This window comes from Pocillopora damicornis, chromosome 6, assembly GCF_964200805.1.
Source record: "Pocillopora damicornis chromosome 6, jaPocDami1.2, whole genome shotgun sequence".
Classification (NCBI taxonomy): Eukaryota; Metazoa; Cnidaria; class Anthozoa; order Scleractinia; family Pocilloporidae; genus Pocillopora; species Pocillopora damicornis.
In genome coordinates this window covers 19,973,483-19,989,586 of record NC_142675.1, presented here as the reverse complement: position 1 = coordinate 19,989,586, position 16,104 = coordinate 19,973,483, and the positions used below count along the sequence as shown (strand labels likewise).

Genomic DNA, 16,104 nt, shown 5'->3' with positions numbered 1-16,104 from the left:
GCAAACCGCGTACGATTTTGGTAAAAAAACTAGTTTGACAGAGAATTTAATATTTTGTAAATTACATTTTCGAAATCTTGCTGTTTGTTCGCAGGAGTCAGCTTGAGTATATGCGTAATGCGAGCGTCTGCACCCTATTTTGAATTACCTTCGCACGTTTAAAAGATCACAAAAAACCCGTTGTTAAGTACCAACCTTAAAACGTTGCCAGGAGACAATTAATAGAATCCTGAAGTAGCTTAAAAACCATCTTTAACAATGATGTTAAGGAGTTTATTTTAAGGTTATTTTTTAATCCAAGCAGAGTTATAACTGTAAAAGTGATATTTATAGAACCAATCTTTTTACAGAATTTATAAAATGAATACAAATCTATATTTGAAACTGATTTATTTCCAGTCAGATTGTCTATAGCCTATATTCGGAATCATTTTTAAAAATGTACCTCTGTCAAGATTACTGAAAAGATCTTTTGCTAATCTAATCTCATCAGATGATCTGCCTGTTATTTCCTATTTATCAAAGTATATTTTTTATGAGCAATCATGTTGTAAGGAATGAATTTATAGTTTACGTCTGTAAACAATTACATGTTCTGTCCAGGTGTAAGTTTTTAAAGAAAATGTGGCGCTGTGTCGGTTGGGGTATTTCAAGATAATTTTGTTGTATCAACTGAATTAATTATGTAAATTGGCCACCGTAGAGATCGTTTGGAAAGCTGAAGCCTTGAGCGACAGTTCTTCGTTAAAGCGAAATGTGTAGTGTCACCGTCTTCATTTAAGCGAAGGCTGATGCTCAAAACATCAGCTTTTCCAATTCCAGAACGGCTTTTATCTGCTTTATTAACTTTCAGTCAATATCAACCATCAAATAACTTTTCGGCGATGCAGCTCAGCAGCTCTTCAGGAAACTAATCTCTACTCCGTCATTTTCAGTGCCATGATGGGCACGCGGCTGTCTTAAAAACAAGTCATGCCAGCATTTTAGTTGCTGACAGCTTGCCTCATAGCTGAAATAATAAATATTATGTGGCATGTATAATAATTATCCCGGGAAAACCTCCACGGAAACTCTACATTTACTGGATTTTCTTAGATCGAACTGAGACAGAGCGTAGCTTTGAGACGCGTTTTGAATCCTCGCAATTTTATCGAAAATTATTTTCGAACCATGACTGAGATGTTCACGCAACTTAGGTTTCTAGAAATCAAGAGGTGACGAGTATTCGAAAAAGAGAAAACGAGAGGAGACAGGCTCTTCGCCTAAGATTGGCCGAGCAGGGATTGAGTCGGGAAGTTCACAAAAACTTCAGAGTGGCTACTAAGCTGTTCAAGTATATCCAAGATGGCGTCGTCAATGGAAGTTCAAACTACTACTTCGAAGGAATCAGAGACTGTTCTGGCGAGTTCTGGTTCGAGTGGAAGCGTATCAGTGGCTCTTCATCCCTTAGTAATTATGAATATATCTGAACACTACACCAGGATAAAGGCGCAATACGGAGAACCCAACCCACAAGGTGATTTGTTTTGTTTGCTGCTTGGAATATTTTCCCGCAAACCGTCTTGGCTTGTAACAGTCTTTCGTTTTCGACAGCATACCTGTTATCTTTCGTTTAATGTAAACCTGTTGCAGTGTATAACTAGCTATTTTTATTTAAATGTTGTAAGTCTGTATTCAGACCTTTTTAATGATTGTCACCTCATCTTTTCCAGTGATAGGAGCACTGCTAGGGACCCAAGATGGCCGTAAGATTGAAATTTTCAACTCCTTTGAGCTTCAGTTCGATGTATTTGATGACGGACAACTTGTGATAAATATAGAGTACTATCGAAAAAAAGAGGAACAGTGTGAGTTGCATGGTAGTAGTTGTACTCTGTGGAAGAAAACGTTTTAATTTCATTTAAGTATGATGCGCTCAAACAGAGTTGCGTCGTTTGTTGTCAAGCGAACCTTGCTAAAAATTTACTGGTACGTAAAAGCTGTGTAAAGTTAATCGCTGTGAACAAATAAACACACATAAAAAAGACACTCATATTGACAGACATTCAGTACAGCTTAATCACCAGTTTTTGCTGGAAATACAATGCCCATTGATTTGAACAATGATCATTTCACAATTGAGAAAACAATATGTCTAGCTCATACATACTAATTGTGCAAATTCATCAATTCTTAGATGCATACTTATGCTTGTCTGTAAAGATTAGTATGCGTCTGGTCTTACACATGTACCATGCACATCTATTATGCATACATGTATTTTGGTCTCCTTATCTTTGAGTTGATCTGTAGAGGAACACAAGCCATTCTATAACTTGTTCTTATTGCCTGACTGGCAATATATTCTTAGTTCACCAGGTTTTTAAGAACTTGGATTTCCTTGGTTGGTACACCACAGGATCTAGTCCCACTGAGAATGATATCAGGGTACACAAACAGGTATTGGAATTATAGAAATGTCAATTGTGAAAATGTACTGCATTTTTCTTCACATGTATATTCAAGAATTTATACTTTAACTCATTGAAAATAAATCTTGGAATAATAGAAATGTCAATTGTGAAAATGTTATTTTTTCTCCTCAGATATGCGAGATAAATGAAAGTCCCTTATTTCTGAAACTCAATCCACTTGCTAAGACCAATGATGTAGGTTTGCAATAATGATTATTACTTAGATTTCTAAGGGACTAAAGGGGAAACTATTTCTGTATGATGTTCATGCTGAACTTCGTAGATGACCTTTCAAGGCACTTTGTCTTATGTCTGTCTTTTAATCAATTTTTTTTTCAGTTACCAATCAGCTTATTTGAATCTGTGATTGATATTGTTGAAGGAGCAGTAAGAATTCATTCCATTTTGATAAAAAATTATTGCTTAGTACAGTCCCTTATATATTCACGTTTATTGCTAGCTCTTAACATCCTAATATCAGTATGTATATTCTCCATACTGTTCTCTGTTTATCTCCTAAGGTGCTGACAAGGAGAATTAACTTTTAATAATCAAGGGCCTTTTTAGTTGGTGATCATTTCCCTTATTCTCATGACCTTAACATGTTTTTCAGGGCTGACATTGTAAAGAGAAATTAGACGTAGTCACCTTTAGGAGTCAAAGGGTTAAGATACCAAGAATCAAGAACTTAAGAATTATTGCCTATAAAGAGGAATTATTGAAAGAAAAAAATCTCCAACATATTACAATCCCATTTAAGTTGACAATGGATTTTTTTGGCCTTTGTAGTTGCACTTTTTCATTCACTTTATTTCAAAGCTCTATCTCAATGAGTAACAACAAGAAAGAGAAAATATTTTGTAACAGAAGTAAAGAAGGAAATCTGATGGAAAATTACACAATTTTGTAAGCACCAACTGTTGTAGGAAAAAATTCCTTTGATAATGACTGAAACACTATTAAGTAAAAAGCAAACATGTGCTTTACAAAGTGAGCACATTGTTTCATGCTTTTGAAAAAGGTGGCAGTGAAAAGTATTTTAAATTGTATGTTAGCATCTTCTATTGCCTCCCTCTAAAGATGTTTCTACCATCACTCACTTTCAGACACGTATGTTGTTTGTTGAAACTCCCTACACCCTAGCTACAGAAGAAGCTGAGAGAATTGGAGTGGATCATGTGGCCAGACTATCAAACACTGGCACAGTTGACAGCTCCACAGGTACTTTTTATATATTACTTTATAATCTCATATACTTGTTCTCCATGCAAACGAAGAAGGATAATTTCGATTTAATGTTTCCAGTGGCTGATCCATGGCTATGTTTTTGTTTTCCAGTGTCAGAGCATCTCCTTGCTCAGTATAATGCAATTAAGATGTTACACTCCAGGGTCAAGATGATTTTAGAGTATGCTAAAGCAGTGAAAAATGGTAACACCCATAGTCTATTGCTTTGTGCTTGAAGGAAAATGCCAACCACTCTAAATTTGTCACTTGTGATTGTAAAATCTTTCCACAACCTTTTTCTTTTTTTTTCTTCTCAGGTGAAGCACCGTGTAACCATGAAATAATGCGTGATGCGTTGAGTCTTATTCAGAGACTTCCTGTCATGAAGACAGATTTGTTCAGAGAGGACTTTTATAATGTAGGTTGATTGTCATTCTATAAAGTTCTGTGTGTGGTTGTTAACCCTTTAATTCCCAATATCCAATTATCAATTCTCCCCTTAAGCTGCTACACATTTCTTTGTTAGTTACAAGGATTTGATGATAGATCAAGATAACAACTTCTACCTAATAAGTTTGGGTATTTTCATTCCCTTTTTGCTGGATAATGTTGGGATATTTTAGGGAGAAGTTACGTGTTAATCACTTGTGGGAGTTAAAGGGTTTAATGATAATTTCTTCCACAGACAACAATTGATTTGGTTGTGTAACTCTCTTTTGCAGCAATGTAATGATGTTATGTTGATGTGCTATTTGTCTACAATAACAAAAGGAGCCAATAGTCTTAATGAGGTAAGCTGAAAAATTAGCTTAGACTATGTCATGAGTTGCTCAATCTACCAGTTTTGAGGCATTTACTGAAAAAGTAGGTGTCAGGAACAAAAAAGAAAAAAAAAGCATTTTGCTGAGAAACTGCCTTGTATAATCCACAGAAATTTTTTTACGCCCTCAAACTCATTTTATTGCCAAATCTTTCCAGCCAATATAAAAAAACCTTGTCATATAGAAACTGCATTACATGGGCAGAAATTCAAGCATTTCTAAGTGAATAAAGGCAGCAAGTTTCTAAAGAAACTGTGGTGCTGCATCAGTGGGAGAGTATAGCAGGTAATTTAGTGTAAACAACTGAATTGAAAATATAAATTGGCCACCACAAAGAGTAAAAAAGCTGGCATTTCAAGCATTAGTGCTTCGTTAGAGCGATTAGGACACTTGAAACATCAGCTTTTTTACTCTTTACTGTGGCCAATTTACATTTTCAACTCAGTTGTTAACACTAAATTACCTGCATTTCTAAGTAAGCTTTAGCTGTGGGTAGTTATTCAAAACAGCCATATTCTTCACCATTTAAACCCTTACATCAGTCTTCATATTCTCTATACTCTTTTCTTTACATTTCCTTTTGTACTCATAAGGAGAATTTGTTTAACAATCAGATCTTAAGCTAGCGATCATTTACTTTATTCTCAAGACCTTCATGAATGTTCCAGCACTATTAATGTAAAGAGAAATTAGATGCTGGTCATTCTTAGGGTGAAGGGTTAACCTTTGGCATGTGTGAATCCTTTAGATTCCTTTTTTTGTTTACAGGAACAGTATTATCAATATTTAACATAAACATTTTTGGAGAGACTTAGAACTAGTGCTGAAGAACTATCAATTTAACTAATTGTGGTCCTTCTTTTTCAGTTCATTAACAAGTTCAATGTGGTTTATGACAGGGGAATGGGAAGACGAATGAGAGGAACACTATTTTAGGGTCTTAAATACTAGATTTTCAGACACAGTATTGTTCACTAAAAACCCTTACTGGAAACTAAATTTAAAAAGTTATTGGTTTACAATGTGGTAAAAAAGCAAACCAATAAAACAGTAATTGGCTGTATATAGAACTTAGGGCACAACACACATTAGGTTAGCCCTGATGCAAGATTCTTAAGACTTTCAAATATGCAATTTATATACATGTATGATCAGTAACTTACTAATATCTCTACAAGTTACAACAACCAACAAAGTCTGTCGATTAGCATCATTCATTAACTATCTTGTAAATATAGTTTATTAATTTGTGAAAATAAATGGTTTTGATTTACTTTTTTGCAAGTTTGTTTTGTTAAAAGTTCATTTGTTCAATTCAGTGTTCTAATTGGCTTTTACTTCCCAGAAATTTTAAGCCAGAAATGCAAGCCATGCACTTTGGATGGAAACTGGCCAACTCTCTTAATATGTAAAAAAAAAAAAATTGAAGAGAGAGCCCATTCCCTATCGCCACCATCACAATGTACATACATGGATTAAAATGAACCATCTTGAAAAGAATGCTTTAGTGTGATTGTCATGTGCATTAATTTGAGAGCTTAAGCAAAGAGGTTTTTTGAGACAGATGGCAATCAGGAGAAAAATAACTAATTCTGGTGCACAAAAATGACTGTATATTGACCGTACAGTTGCTGCTTTGGCATTTTAAACCTAACCAAAACTATAACAAAATTCTCGAATGTGATTGGTCATCAACAGCCTGATTTGAGCACTAATAGGACAGGGTACACATCATGCTTCTAATTGGACAGTGTAATAGGACAGTTAAAGGGACAGTTAATACGTCATGCCTGTGTAAGTGGGCAGAACGCGTCAAGCGAACTTGCTTTTGTCTCGCATTTCTTCGAGTTAACTTCGTTGTTTTTTCATGAAAATGAACAACCGATGTCTAGTTACTTTCTCAAATTTTTTCATATTTTTAATTAATTGGTAACAGAACTTCGTGTCGTCCTATTCTGTCTGTAATACTATTGATTGACAAATCGGACTCCCGCTTCACAGTCGTCTGATTTTGTTAATCACTCGTATGATTACAGACCGAATTGGACTCCACTTAGCCTTACTACCAAAGAATATTGAACGGACCAAAAAAATTCAACAAGATCTTTTAACTTCCGGTTGCCGTGAGGAGTGATTCGCTCCAGTATTTCCTCGGTTGCGCCTAACCGAGGATTTGGTAAATCCATCATGGCGCCCGAACCAGATTTTATGATACCTCCATATTACTCACCTTTTTATGCCTGATCGTACATCATTATCCCAAAAGAAACTATGAAGAGGTCAAACCCCGACTATTCCACTACTGTCGTGGAAGAAAAGCCCTTAGAGACGCTAGATTATGGCACTCAAAGTCAGCCAGTGCTGAAATTGAAGAGGGGTCGACAAGCTCTCGATGCTTCCAAGAGGCTCGCGTTTGAACTATCACAGTTTTCTACACAACAAGAAATCCTTCAAACTCTTGTAGATCTCGAAAAAGAGCTTCCTTTGGAGTCTCTAGAAGTTGTGGAATTCGTCATTAGATCTTTGTGGGAGAGGTTTTACGAGACTGAAGACGCTGCAGTTAGAGTGAAGGTCATTTCTTTGCTTGGAAGTGTGGCGAGATTTCCCGGAGTTAATGTCCATGCGATCGCTGAAGAGTTGATCAAACTACTAAACGTAAAGGATGAAGATAAGACTAAAGGTATAAGTCTTGGTTGTGTCAAAGTATTACTTGGTATTAGTGATGGACCAGAGGTTGACTGTTTCATTTCTTTTCATGTGTACGTTAAAAGTCAAGTATCAGGGCTGGCAGAACAGGAATTTTAACAGGGGGATAGTTAGGGATGGAATGGGTACAAAACCAGTGCTAGAGGTATGAGGTGCCGCTTTCCATTTCCCTGGCTCTGCTTTATTTGAGTTGTTTACTGGTAAGAGTTGTCTGTCAACAGAACAGTCTGCTAAGTGTGGTATGAAAAGGAAAAATTACGCATGCATTTATCATGCTCTGCACACAGGTCATCAGAGCCTCACCTGTATACAAGTTGTCTTTTAAGCTCACCATGTCTTGTAGCAACCTATTGGTAGAGAATCAAATTGACATTTGAAAAGTGGTTGGCCCAAGTGCCTTTGGATACTTTAATATTTATGTTTCCTAAGCTCAGATAGCTCACTAAAGAAAGTAAAATTTACCATAAAAAACAGAAAGGGTAATATTGGGACCTCAAGATTGGAAACACTACAGATAAAAGTACAAAACCCAGCACAGTTGCCAAAACACCAGCACTGTAATGTACCTGATACACATCATACATGACTGCAATAATGACATTACACAGCCTTACTACATTCTTGCATGTAAGTTTTGGATATTAGCCACAGGTTATGTCATGACTATAATGTCTCAGTATGTTATTTTATTCTCCTTGAAATGACCAAGACCACTGATCAGCACCACAAAGCCTGATCAGTCCTTGACACCAAAAAACTATGTGGTACAACCTCAGGAAACAATCCATATGTTGAGAAATGAACAGTATTTTCTGTATTTTTTTCTCCTGGCAGATTCTCAGAAAGTACGCACTCAAATATTCAACACTCTTTTAACACTTGGCAGACTTTTAGATCAGGAGGTAGGATGTTATTATAGCAAGCTGATTGAATTAAACCTTTAACTCCCAAGATTTGACTGTTAATTCTCCTCTATAGTTGTTACACATTTCCTTGTAAACTAGTTACAAGAATATGATATTAGATCTAAAGAGCAACTTTGACAAGTTTTAGTGGTCTCGTTACCTAGTTGCTGGATAATTTATGGATATTATGGAGAGGAGTTGCATCTGGGGTCACTTCTGTAGTAGTCAATATGATTTGTACTTTTTTAAGTTAAATAAATTATTTTATAATTATCATCTTCATCAACATTATAGCACTTTTAAAACAAAGAATTTTATATGCACCTTTTTCCTCTCTTCCTAGGCAAAGATCATTCACCACATTGAGAAGGGTGCCATTGAGGTAAGATCTTGTGAAAAATTTTTCAGAAGTATGAGACAAGAGCACATGGAAATACCTGACCAAGACATTTTTTAATCTAAACTATGGCAAGAGTAGAAAAGGAGTTAGGCATCAATATCAGTATCTGGGCAACTGCCCACCTACCCCTACCCCTACCCCTCCCCTAACCCAACATTAACCCTAACTTGTTATCAATAGACTGTTGTTGGTTTAGGGGAGGGGTAAGTGGGAAGTTGCCCAGATACTGATATTGATCTAGAGTTAATAAATAATAAACAGTTACCTTCCTCACCCATTCCTATAATGCCAGTAACACACCTGGTGATTTTTGCAGATCACCGCCACTGGCTTATAAAATTGCTAGGTGTATTACCAGCTTAGGTCATTGGTTGTGATGTCTATCAGTGAGAGAGGGTCATTTTTGAGAAAATAGTTTCACAAGACAGTTCATGTTACTCATTTAAAGAAAGAAAAAGGCAAGGTAACATTTGTAGCCATTGCAAGCTCTCAACTCCTTGTTGCATTTATCATGTGCTATTGATTTGATTTAATTTTTTTTCTTTTTCTCTTCTAAGCATCTAAAAGACCCTCATTTTTCAGTGCGCTGCCAATGCCTTTGCCTGATTGGTCATCTGAATCAAGGATTAGATGGCGGCCCAAGCAAGTTGGAGTCTGAACCACAGGTTGGGGCACAGAACTTGTTAGCAAGTTTTGCAAAAGACAGTGACCCCAGAGTACGAACAAGTGCTTTGCAAGCCCTAGTAAGTTTACATTCATTCAAATTGTTCCAAATCCACAATAGATTATCAATAAATATGACCTTGAAAGTTCAGCAAAAAAAATTGATAAGGAGATACCTGAGAAGCCTTATTTCATAATGGACTAGCTCCTTAACCCCTTAACTCCCAGACCAAATTTGTAATTCTCCTCGCTGTCAACCATACAATTCTAACAATGTTAGTACAGAGAATTTAGTATTGGATCAACTAATTATCCCCAAATTGATATTTTTCTTTATTCTCATTGTTTATCTAGTTGATATTGTATTGATATTGTAAGGAGAAATTCTGTCTTGATCACTCATGGGAGTTTAAGGGTTAAGAATGACAAAATTAGTGTCTTCTTTCAATATCAATACATTCTCAAGCTCAAAGGTGATGAGAAGAAAAAGAAACATCAACCAAAAAAATAACTTAATACTCAATTATCAGAGCCTCTCTCTTTACGCCCTGTTGCTGACAAGGATAATTTGTTTAACAAGTAGGCAATCATTTCCTTTATTCTCATGACCTTAATGTTTGATTCAGGGGTGATAATGTAAGGAGAAATTAGATGCTCGTCACTCTTGGGGGTCAAAAGGTTAACTTCTTAAGGAAAATATGGCAAACAGTTCAGAGAGTTGAAATTTAGATTTTGAGAGTGAAAAGGTAAAGATCATAACTTGATCCACATGGAGAGTGAAAAGTGAAAACTGCATGGATTGGTCTTCTTTTTAGCTAACACTGCATGACAGAGGACAGAAACTGGACATTGCAGTTTATGATCAGGCATCGCTGGCTTTGAATGATGACTATGAGGATGTGCGAATGGCAGCAATTAAGTTAGTTTGGGTTTTCAGTCAGGCTGATCCTGAAAGGTTTGTCTTCTTTAGATAACTTACAACCTTCAAAGTTATTTGCTGAGTGTTTTAAATACTGTAGAAGGAAGTTCTACATAGCCTTGAGTATGTGGATAAACGACCCCGAAGAGAAATTATTTGTAACTTTATCGATCGATTTATTAGTATATCTTTTACTTAATACCTACTTTTTCAACGAATCACAGCCAACATCAAAGGAAATAGAAGTTGATCGGAAATGCAGTGTATATTTAATTTATCACCGTGAAAAATTTTGCTTTATGGTAAAAAAGTATTTGTGTTGATAATTTCCTGACATCGTCACGCAATAGGACTGTAAAATTACCGTCATCTGATGAGGTTCGCCTGGTGGACGATGCTTTTATAAAGATCTGTCACATGGTGAATGATCTCTCTATGACTGTCCGAAGAGAGGCCGCTGGTTTGCTTGGCTCTCTCCATCTCGTCAGTCAAAAGTTTCTGGAACAGACATTGGATAAGAAGCTCATGTCTCATCTTAAGGCAAGTCACAGTGATCAATGAACGCATTTTACCTATTTAGAGAATTTTCAATTGAGCGTCGATAAACCAAAACCGAAAAAATCACAACTACCACTCAAAACGAAGGTTATCATCGTCAGTAAACAATCAGAACTCAGAGTAAAAGGAAGTAATCTTCTTGAAATCGCAGAAACGTTGCGTCAAATTTCGGATGTAATATAAAAATCGATAGAACGGTTTCCTTCGGTTCCTTCCGCTGTAAGATTTTCTCAAAATGTATGATATTTTTGTCTTCGAAATTCAGAGAAAGAAAACGGAACACGAAAAGCGAAGAGAGATTCACGCTTCAGGCGGAGCAGATAGTGGTGCGTGGAGCACGGGACGCACGTGGGGCGACAAGGCACCTGAACCTGAAATTGACCCGGAGGACGTGAGTCTAATGAGTAGCGGAGCGTGTGGCGCGTTTGTGCACGGTTTAGAAGACGAATTCATGGAGGTACGTTCCGCGGCTGTGGATTCTCTTTGTGAGCTGGCCTATCGCAACTCATCTTTCGCTGTGCAGTCCTTAGACTTCTTGGCTGACATGATGAATGACGAGATAGAAAGCGTCCGGCTCAGCGCCATCAACAGCTTGCGCAAAATCAGCCAGCACATTCAACTGCGTGAGGATCAGTTGGAGACGCTGCTCGGTGTTCTGGAGGATTTCTCAGGGGACACCCGAGAGGCTGTCCGTGAGTTGTTGTGTCATTGTGTGTTCACCACAAGGGCGTGTCTTCATGCTGCCATTCATGCGTTGCTCGGAAACCTGTCAAAATATCCTCAGGATAAATCGTCCATATGGAGGTACAGTAAGAAGTGTCTTTCATTTGTATATTCGTCTAAATTTACTAGCGTTTTACCGCAAATGCTGCAACCTGATTGGCTTCGCCAACAACTGATGAATTTGATTGATTCTTAATGATGATCTATTGGAGGACAGACACCTAGATGACTTCGCCATCAACATTTTTCTGCTTCTTTTTATAAAGCAAATGTATACCATGTTGCTATGGCTCTGTACAGTAGTAAATCACAGAGGACGTCAAATTGTGGTAAAAACATCGGTGACACTCTCAGCTGTGCCTTGTGTGCCACCTTTTTTGTTCCTACCACATTTTGACGTCATCTGTGATCTATCACTGAACAGACACACGGCAACATGGAATCTATCTTTCTTAACCCTCTACACCCTAGCATCAATGTGCATATTACCCATACTGATTTCTTTACATTTTCTTAAGGCGCTAAAAAGGAAAATTTGTTTATCAATCAAGAGAATATTTAGTTTGTGATCATTTCCTTTATTCTCATGACCTTACTGTGTGATGCAGGGGTTACACTGTTGGGAGAAACAGGATGCTAGTCACTCTCAGGGGTTAAAGGGTTAAACAGAAAAAGAGGGAAATTGAGTAGCCTAATAGAAAGTAAGCGGTTGCAAATGAAAGAAAAAATGAAAACTTGGGGCTGTCTTGTCGTTAAGTTTGAACGACTGGTAGACTCGCCCTCACCGACTATCACGCAAAAGAAATCTCGAGCTTATGATCTGATTGACAAATAAAGCATGGCAAACAGTTCTCCTCACACTAGTACTGTTAGCTTGCAGGAACGACGATGAGGGAGGGGGGGAGGGTGAAAGTAGACGCCGCGCACAAAAATAATAACCTTTGATATACAACTGAGGTCCACTTTGTACATGTCACAGCATTCATCGATAACGTTTATTTTCACGAAGTATCAGGTTTACTTCAAAGGGGGAATTGATGATTCTTTTCCTGTCATTTTCATTATATATCATTTTATTGCTTTTTTTAATCAGGTGTTCAAAATTTTTGGGCGAAAAGCATCAACATATCGCTTCCTCGCTTGTGCCAGAACTTCTTTCTACGCATCCATTTTTTGCCACCCCAGAGCCGTCCATCGATGACCCGGCATACGTCGCAATTCTTATCCTCGTGTTCAACGCAACAGCCAAAAGTCCCACAATGTTAGCTATGTTCCCGGATCACACCAATCGACATTACGCTTACTTGCGGGACAGTCAACCCGACCTCGTTCCGCAACTTGTTAACGAGAAGAGCGTCTCAGATTTGGATAGTAAAAGGTTTGAAGATGGAGGTAGGAAAAATTCACTTTGAACTCAGCTTTAATATAATTTCCCTGTTTTTTTTTTAGAACGTATTCCTCCACTTAGAAAACATCATGTGTAGGTCATATTGCAACACGCATTCGACCCACGCACGGTTGGCCTGGGTTCGAATCATTATCGCAGATGCCGCCTTTTTCCTTGTCCTTTTTTCATGAAAAATAACACAACCACCTGGCCCCAGTTGTGCAAAGGTCGGATAACGCTATCCACTGGGTAAATCTGTATCAGGTGGATAACGCTATACATTTTGTTAACACTTATCAGGCCGTGGTTCGAAGGGTGCCGGGATAACGCTATCCACTGGATAAATCTGTCTGGTAAATAGCGCAGTATGTCTTGTTAACACTTATCAGGCCCTGGTTGCTCGAAATATGGATAGTGCTATCCACTGGATAAATCTCTATGGTGGAGATGTTATTGCGAGAGACTTCCTTTTATCGAGGGAGGGGACGCGTACTCTTTGTCGCTTCTTGCTGATGAAACAGAGGATGAACATTTATCATTGTAGGCGACGTGGCTTTTAAGACTCGACCACCACTTGCCACGTGTGCAAACTCTTTGATTTATTCCTTGTTCTCTTCATTCCGATCTAGGATCACAAACTGCTAAGGACTTCTTTGAAAGCGTGCAACTGCGACTTCGACACGTCACATCACTCAACCCAGTAAGCAAACAACAAACATTGAAAACAGCCATTCAAGACCTTAAGCACGTGAAGAGCATCGATTCACTACTCAGCGCCGATGCAGAATGTCTTTGCCTTTATCTCCAATGCAAACTGATGATCGTTCAGGCTCAGCAAGACAAGATGTGGACTGTTCCAGCGGCATTATGTACTCACCAAAGCTCCGGTCTTAAATCCCTGGTTGAAAACATCCTGTCAACATCGTATCGTGTTGAACATACCTTCACTGGTTTGGATTCTCAGCAAATCTTCCTTCTTCGACAACTGAGACTCATTGCGCATGCATTGCAGATCTTAGTCACGCAGCGATCTAGCCGGACTAACGAGAGAAACTTAAATTCCATGCTACAAGTTTGGGAATCGTTTTTGAATAGAATAAAAACCTTCTCCAACTTCATCAACACAGAGAACATCAACACGGATGCTTTCTGCGCAGAGGTAGTTTCGTTTCCCGGTTTCTTTGAGTCTAACATAACAAATCCAGCCGGAGTTGTGGATTATGTTCAATCCATTATGCTCTCTCATGAAGTCCCTTGCTTGGAATTGCACTCCAGTCTGAGCCAGGCATCTGCAGTACTAAACGAACCCCGCGGAGGTTCGGATAATCCACTTTGCTTTTCTGCTGGCCTTACACTTGGTGTCAATGTTGAAGCTATATTGGAGAACGTCCCTGATGCGACCAAAGTTAAAGTGCAGGTGGGTGTCACTCTGCAGTCAAATATCAGAATTTTAGTAAAAATAGAAAATATTCGGAGATGATTTTGCTCTGTTCACGATTGGGTTAATCGTATCTCGAACGCTAGTCTGTTTTCCGAGACATGCGTATTACAGCTGATGTCCTGACTGAAAGCAGTATGATGACGGGCCACGTTGGGAAAAGTTTTATTGCCCTTTTGACCCCTAATCTAATTTCTCCGTACAATATCACTACTGAATCACATGAAGGTCTTGAGAATAAAGGAAATGATCACTAACTAAAGAAGCTCTTGATTGTTAAACAAATTCTCCTTCTCAGCACCTCAGGAAATGTGTAGAGAAAAGAATGGAGAATATGCATACAGATGTTAGGGTGTGAAGGGTTAAAGTATGACTTTATACCTTATAAATCATCCTCTGTACTCCTATGACATACAGATCACACCTTGCAGTAGCATTTTCAGATAAAAAAAAATTAATGCTGATCAGTATCTGTGAGTTTACAGGTTGTGTTTCCTGATCTGAGGTGTCACTGGTTTATTCCCAAACGGGACGATATCCATGTGCTTTCTCCAACGAAGCAGCGACTTGCCACGACTGTCATCTTGTCGCACAAGGGATGGTCAGGTAAACTGTCGCCACCTTGTTGTAATTTGAACCAAGGATAGCCTGTACTAGTCCTATAGTAAGTGTAGGTGAGTGAAATAGTGGGCGAAAGGGTAAATGACGGTCGTGGCGCTTTTGTCAGCCCCGATCCTGGCCATTTTTCGCGCGCCTGCGAAAACCTGGCCATGGCTGGAACTAAGAACGCTCCCCGTCATCTCGATTGACTGGGTTCGATTTCTGGGGATGACGTAAAATGTGGGATGAGTCGGTTAGTGGCTCTCGTCCATACCCCGAGGGTTTATCTACAGTTTCTACATTTTTCTTCCCTCCATAAAAACCTGAACTCTAAATTACAGTTAGGATCAGGAAAGCAAGAAACGAAGAGCAGATCTATAGAAGGGCCCTTACGAAATTTTACGTTCTTTATATTTTATATACTACGCTGAGTACCCCACCGGCATATTCGTGACTATGTCTTTACTCTGCTCTATTTTATCGTTTCAGAACCTGGTTTGGTAGAAGTGTCCTTGGTTCTCAAATACACACCTGACGTTGATGAAGAAAGTGTGCTGAAACTATGTTCACGTGAAGATAGCTCCACAGATGAAGAGACGCGGGGTATAAAGCATACGAAAAGCGCCAAGGACAGTTTGGTCGACGGCGTAATAAATCTTTGTTCACCAGTTCAAGTATGTATCATGCCAAAGGCGCTAAGATGAAAACGGACTGGTTGGATCACAACCTTCGAAAGCTAGAAAGCTCGTGATCCGTTATGTAAGCCTTTTCTCACGCCGTGATGTAATGCGCGCACGTCTGCGGTCTGTTCTCAACACCTTCATGCCTTACTGTACTTACTGTGTTAATCATAGGTTTCAGTTTGTTACCACCACAATATGCTGGGTCCCGCGTCTTGTTTCTAGGCCAACTGTTTCACTTCGTTTATGCTTTCAGCTGTCTTTCTTTTTCACGACATTGCGCCACACTTTTCCATCAAGAATCACAATTAGGGCGGTAAGAACTCAATAAGCAAAGTAGCATTTCTAGACATTAAGTAGTCCAACTACACAGTGACAAATAAACTACAAAAGAATTTTCATTGTTGTACGTCGAATTAGTTTGATTAAAATAGTGCTTGTGATTTGAAATATAATTTTCAAAAAGTCCTTACAATATTATCACTCACTTAGTCACTACTGAGTTTTACCCATTGCTGTAATGTTCTTTCCTAAAATTATTCACGTCGTCTAAACGTTTCTTGAAATATTCGTGGGTTCTAATCTATGTCGGTACATGACGTTTGTCTCGTACTCAGACCTCTC

General features: G+C 38.4%; 2 protein-coding genes across 2 annotated transcripts; both read left to right on the top strand.

Annotated features, from left to right (window-relative positions):
• Positions 1-1,318: 1,318 nt before the first annotated feature.
• Positions 1,319-5,774, top strand: LOC113675358 (COP9 signalosome complex subunit 6). The gene is made up of 10 exons (XM_027191926.2): positions 1,319-1,516; positions 1,713-1,847; positions 2,351-2,439; positions 2,586-2,648; positions 2,793-2,840; positions 3,560-3,674; positions 3,792-3,884; positions 3,998-4,098; positions 4,403-4,471; positions 5,369-5,774. The coding sequence occupies exons 1-10, from the start codon at positions 1,345-1,347 to the stop codon at positions 5,435-5,437; spliced, it is 954 nt and encodes a 317-aa protein (XP_027047727.1). The 5' UTR covers positions 1,319-1,344; the 3' UTR covers positions 5,438-5,774.
• An 882-nt stretch (positions 5,775-6,656) lies between these two features.
• LOC113675309 (integrator complex subunit 4) lies at positions 6,657-15,878 on the top strand. The gene is made up of 11 exons (XM_027191870.2): positions 6,657-7,181; positions 8,042-8,109; positions 8,456-8,494; positions 9,070-9,255; positions 9,991-10,130; positions 10,445-10,634; positions 10,918-11,456; positions 12,469-12,767; positions 13,392-14,179; positions 14,686-14,806; positions 15,290-15,878. The coding sequence occupies exons 1-11, from the start codon at positions 6,773-6,775 to the stop codon at positions 15,502-15,504; spliced, it is 2,994 nt and encodes a 997-aa protein (XP_027047671.2). The 5' UTR covers positions 6,657-6,772; the 3' UTR covers positions 15,505-15,878.
• Positions 15,879-16,104: the final 226 nt, after the last annotated feature.

Bases quoted from the DNA above. Each gene is read 5' to 3' on its own strand.
- LOC113675358 (XM_027191926.2), top strand. From the start codon at position 1,345: ATGGCGTCGTCAATGGAAGTTCAAACTACTACTTCGAAGGAATCAGAG. The intron at 2,649-2,792 runs GTAGGTTTGCAA...TTTTTTTTTCAG, and splicing joins CACTTGCTAAGACCAATGAT to TTACCAATCAGCTTATTTGA. The intron at 2,841-3,559 runs GTAAGAATTCAT...ACTCACTTTCAG, and splicing joins TTGATATTGTTGAAGGAGCA to ACACGTATGTTGTTTGTTGA.
- LOC113675309 (XM_027191870.2), top strand. From the start codon at position 6,773: ATGAAGAGGTCAAACCCCGACTATTCCACTACTGTCGTGGAAGAAAAG. The intron at 8,110-8,455 runs GTAGGATGTTAT...CTCTCTTCCTAG, and splicing joins GCAGACTTTTAGATCAGGAG to GCAAAGATCATTCACCACAT. The intron at 8,495-9,069 runs GTAAGATCTTGT...TTCTCTTCTAAG, and splicing joins TTGAGAAGGGTGCCATTGAG to CATCTAAAAGACCCTCATTT.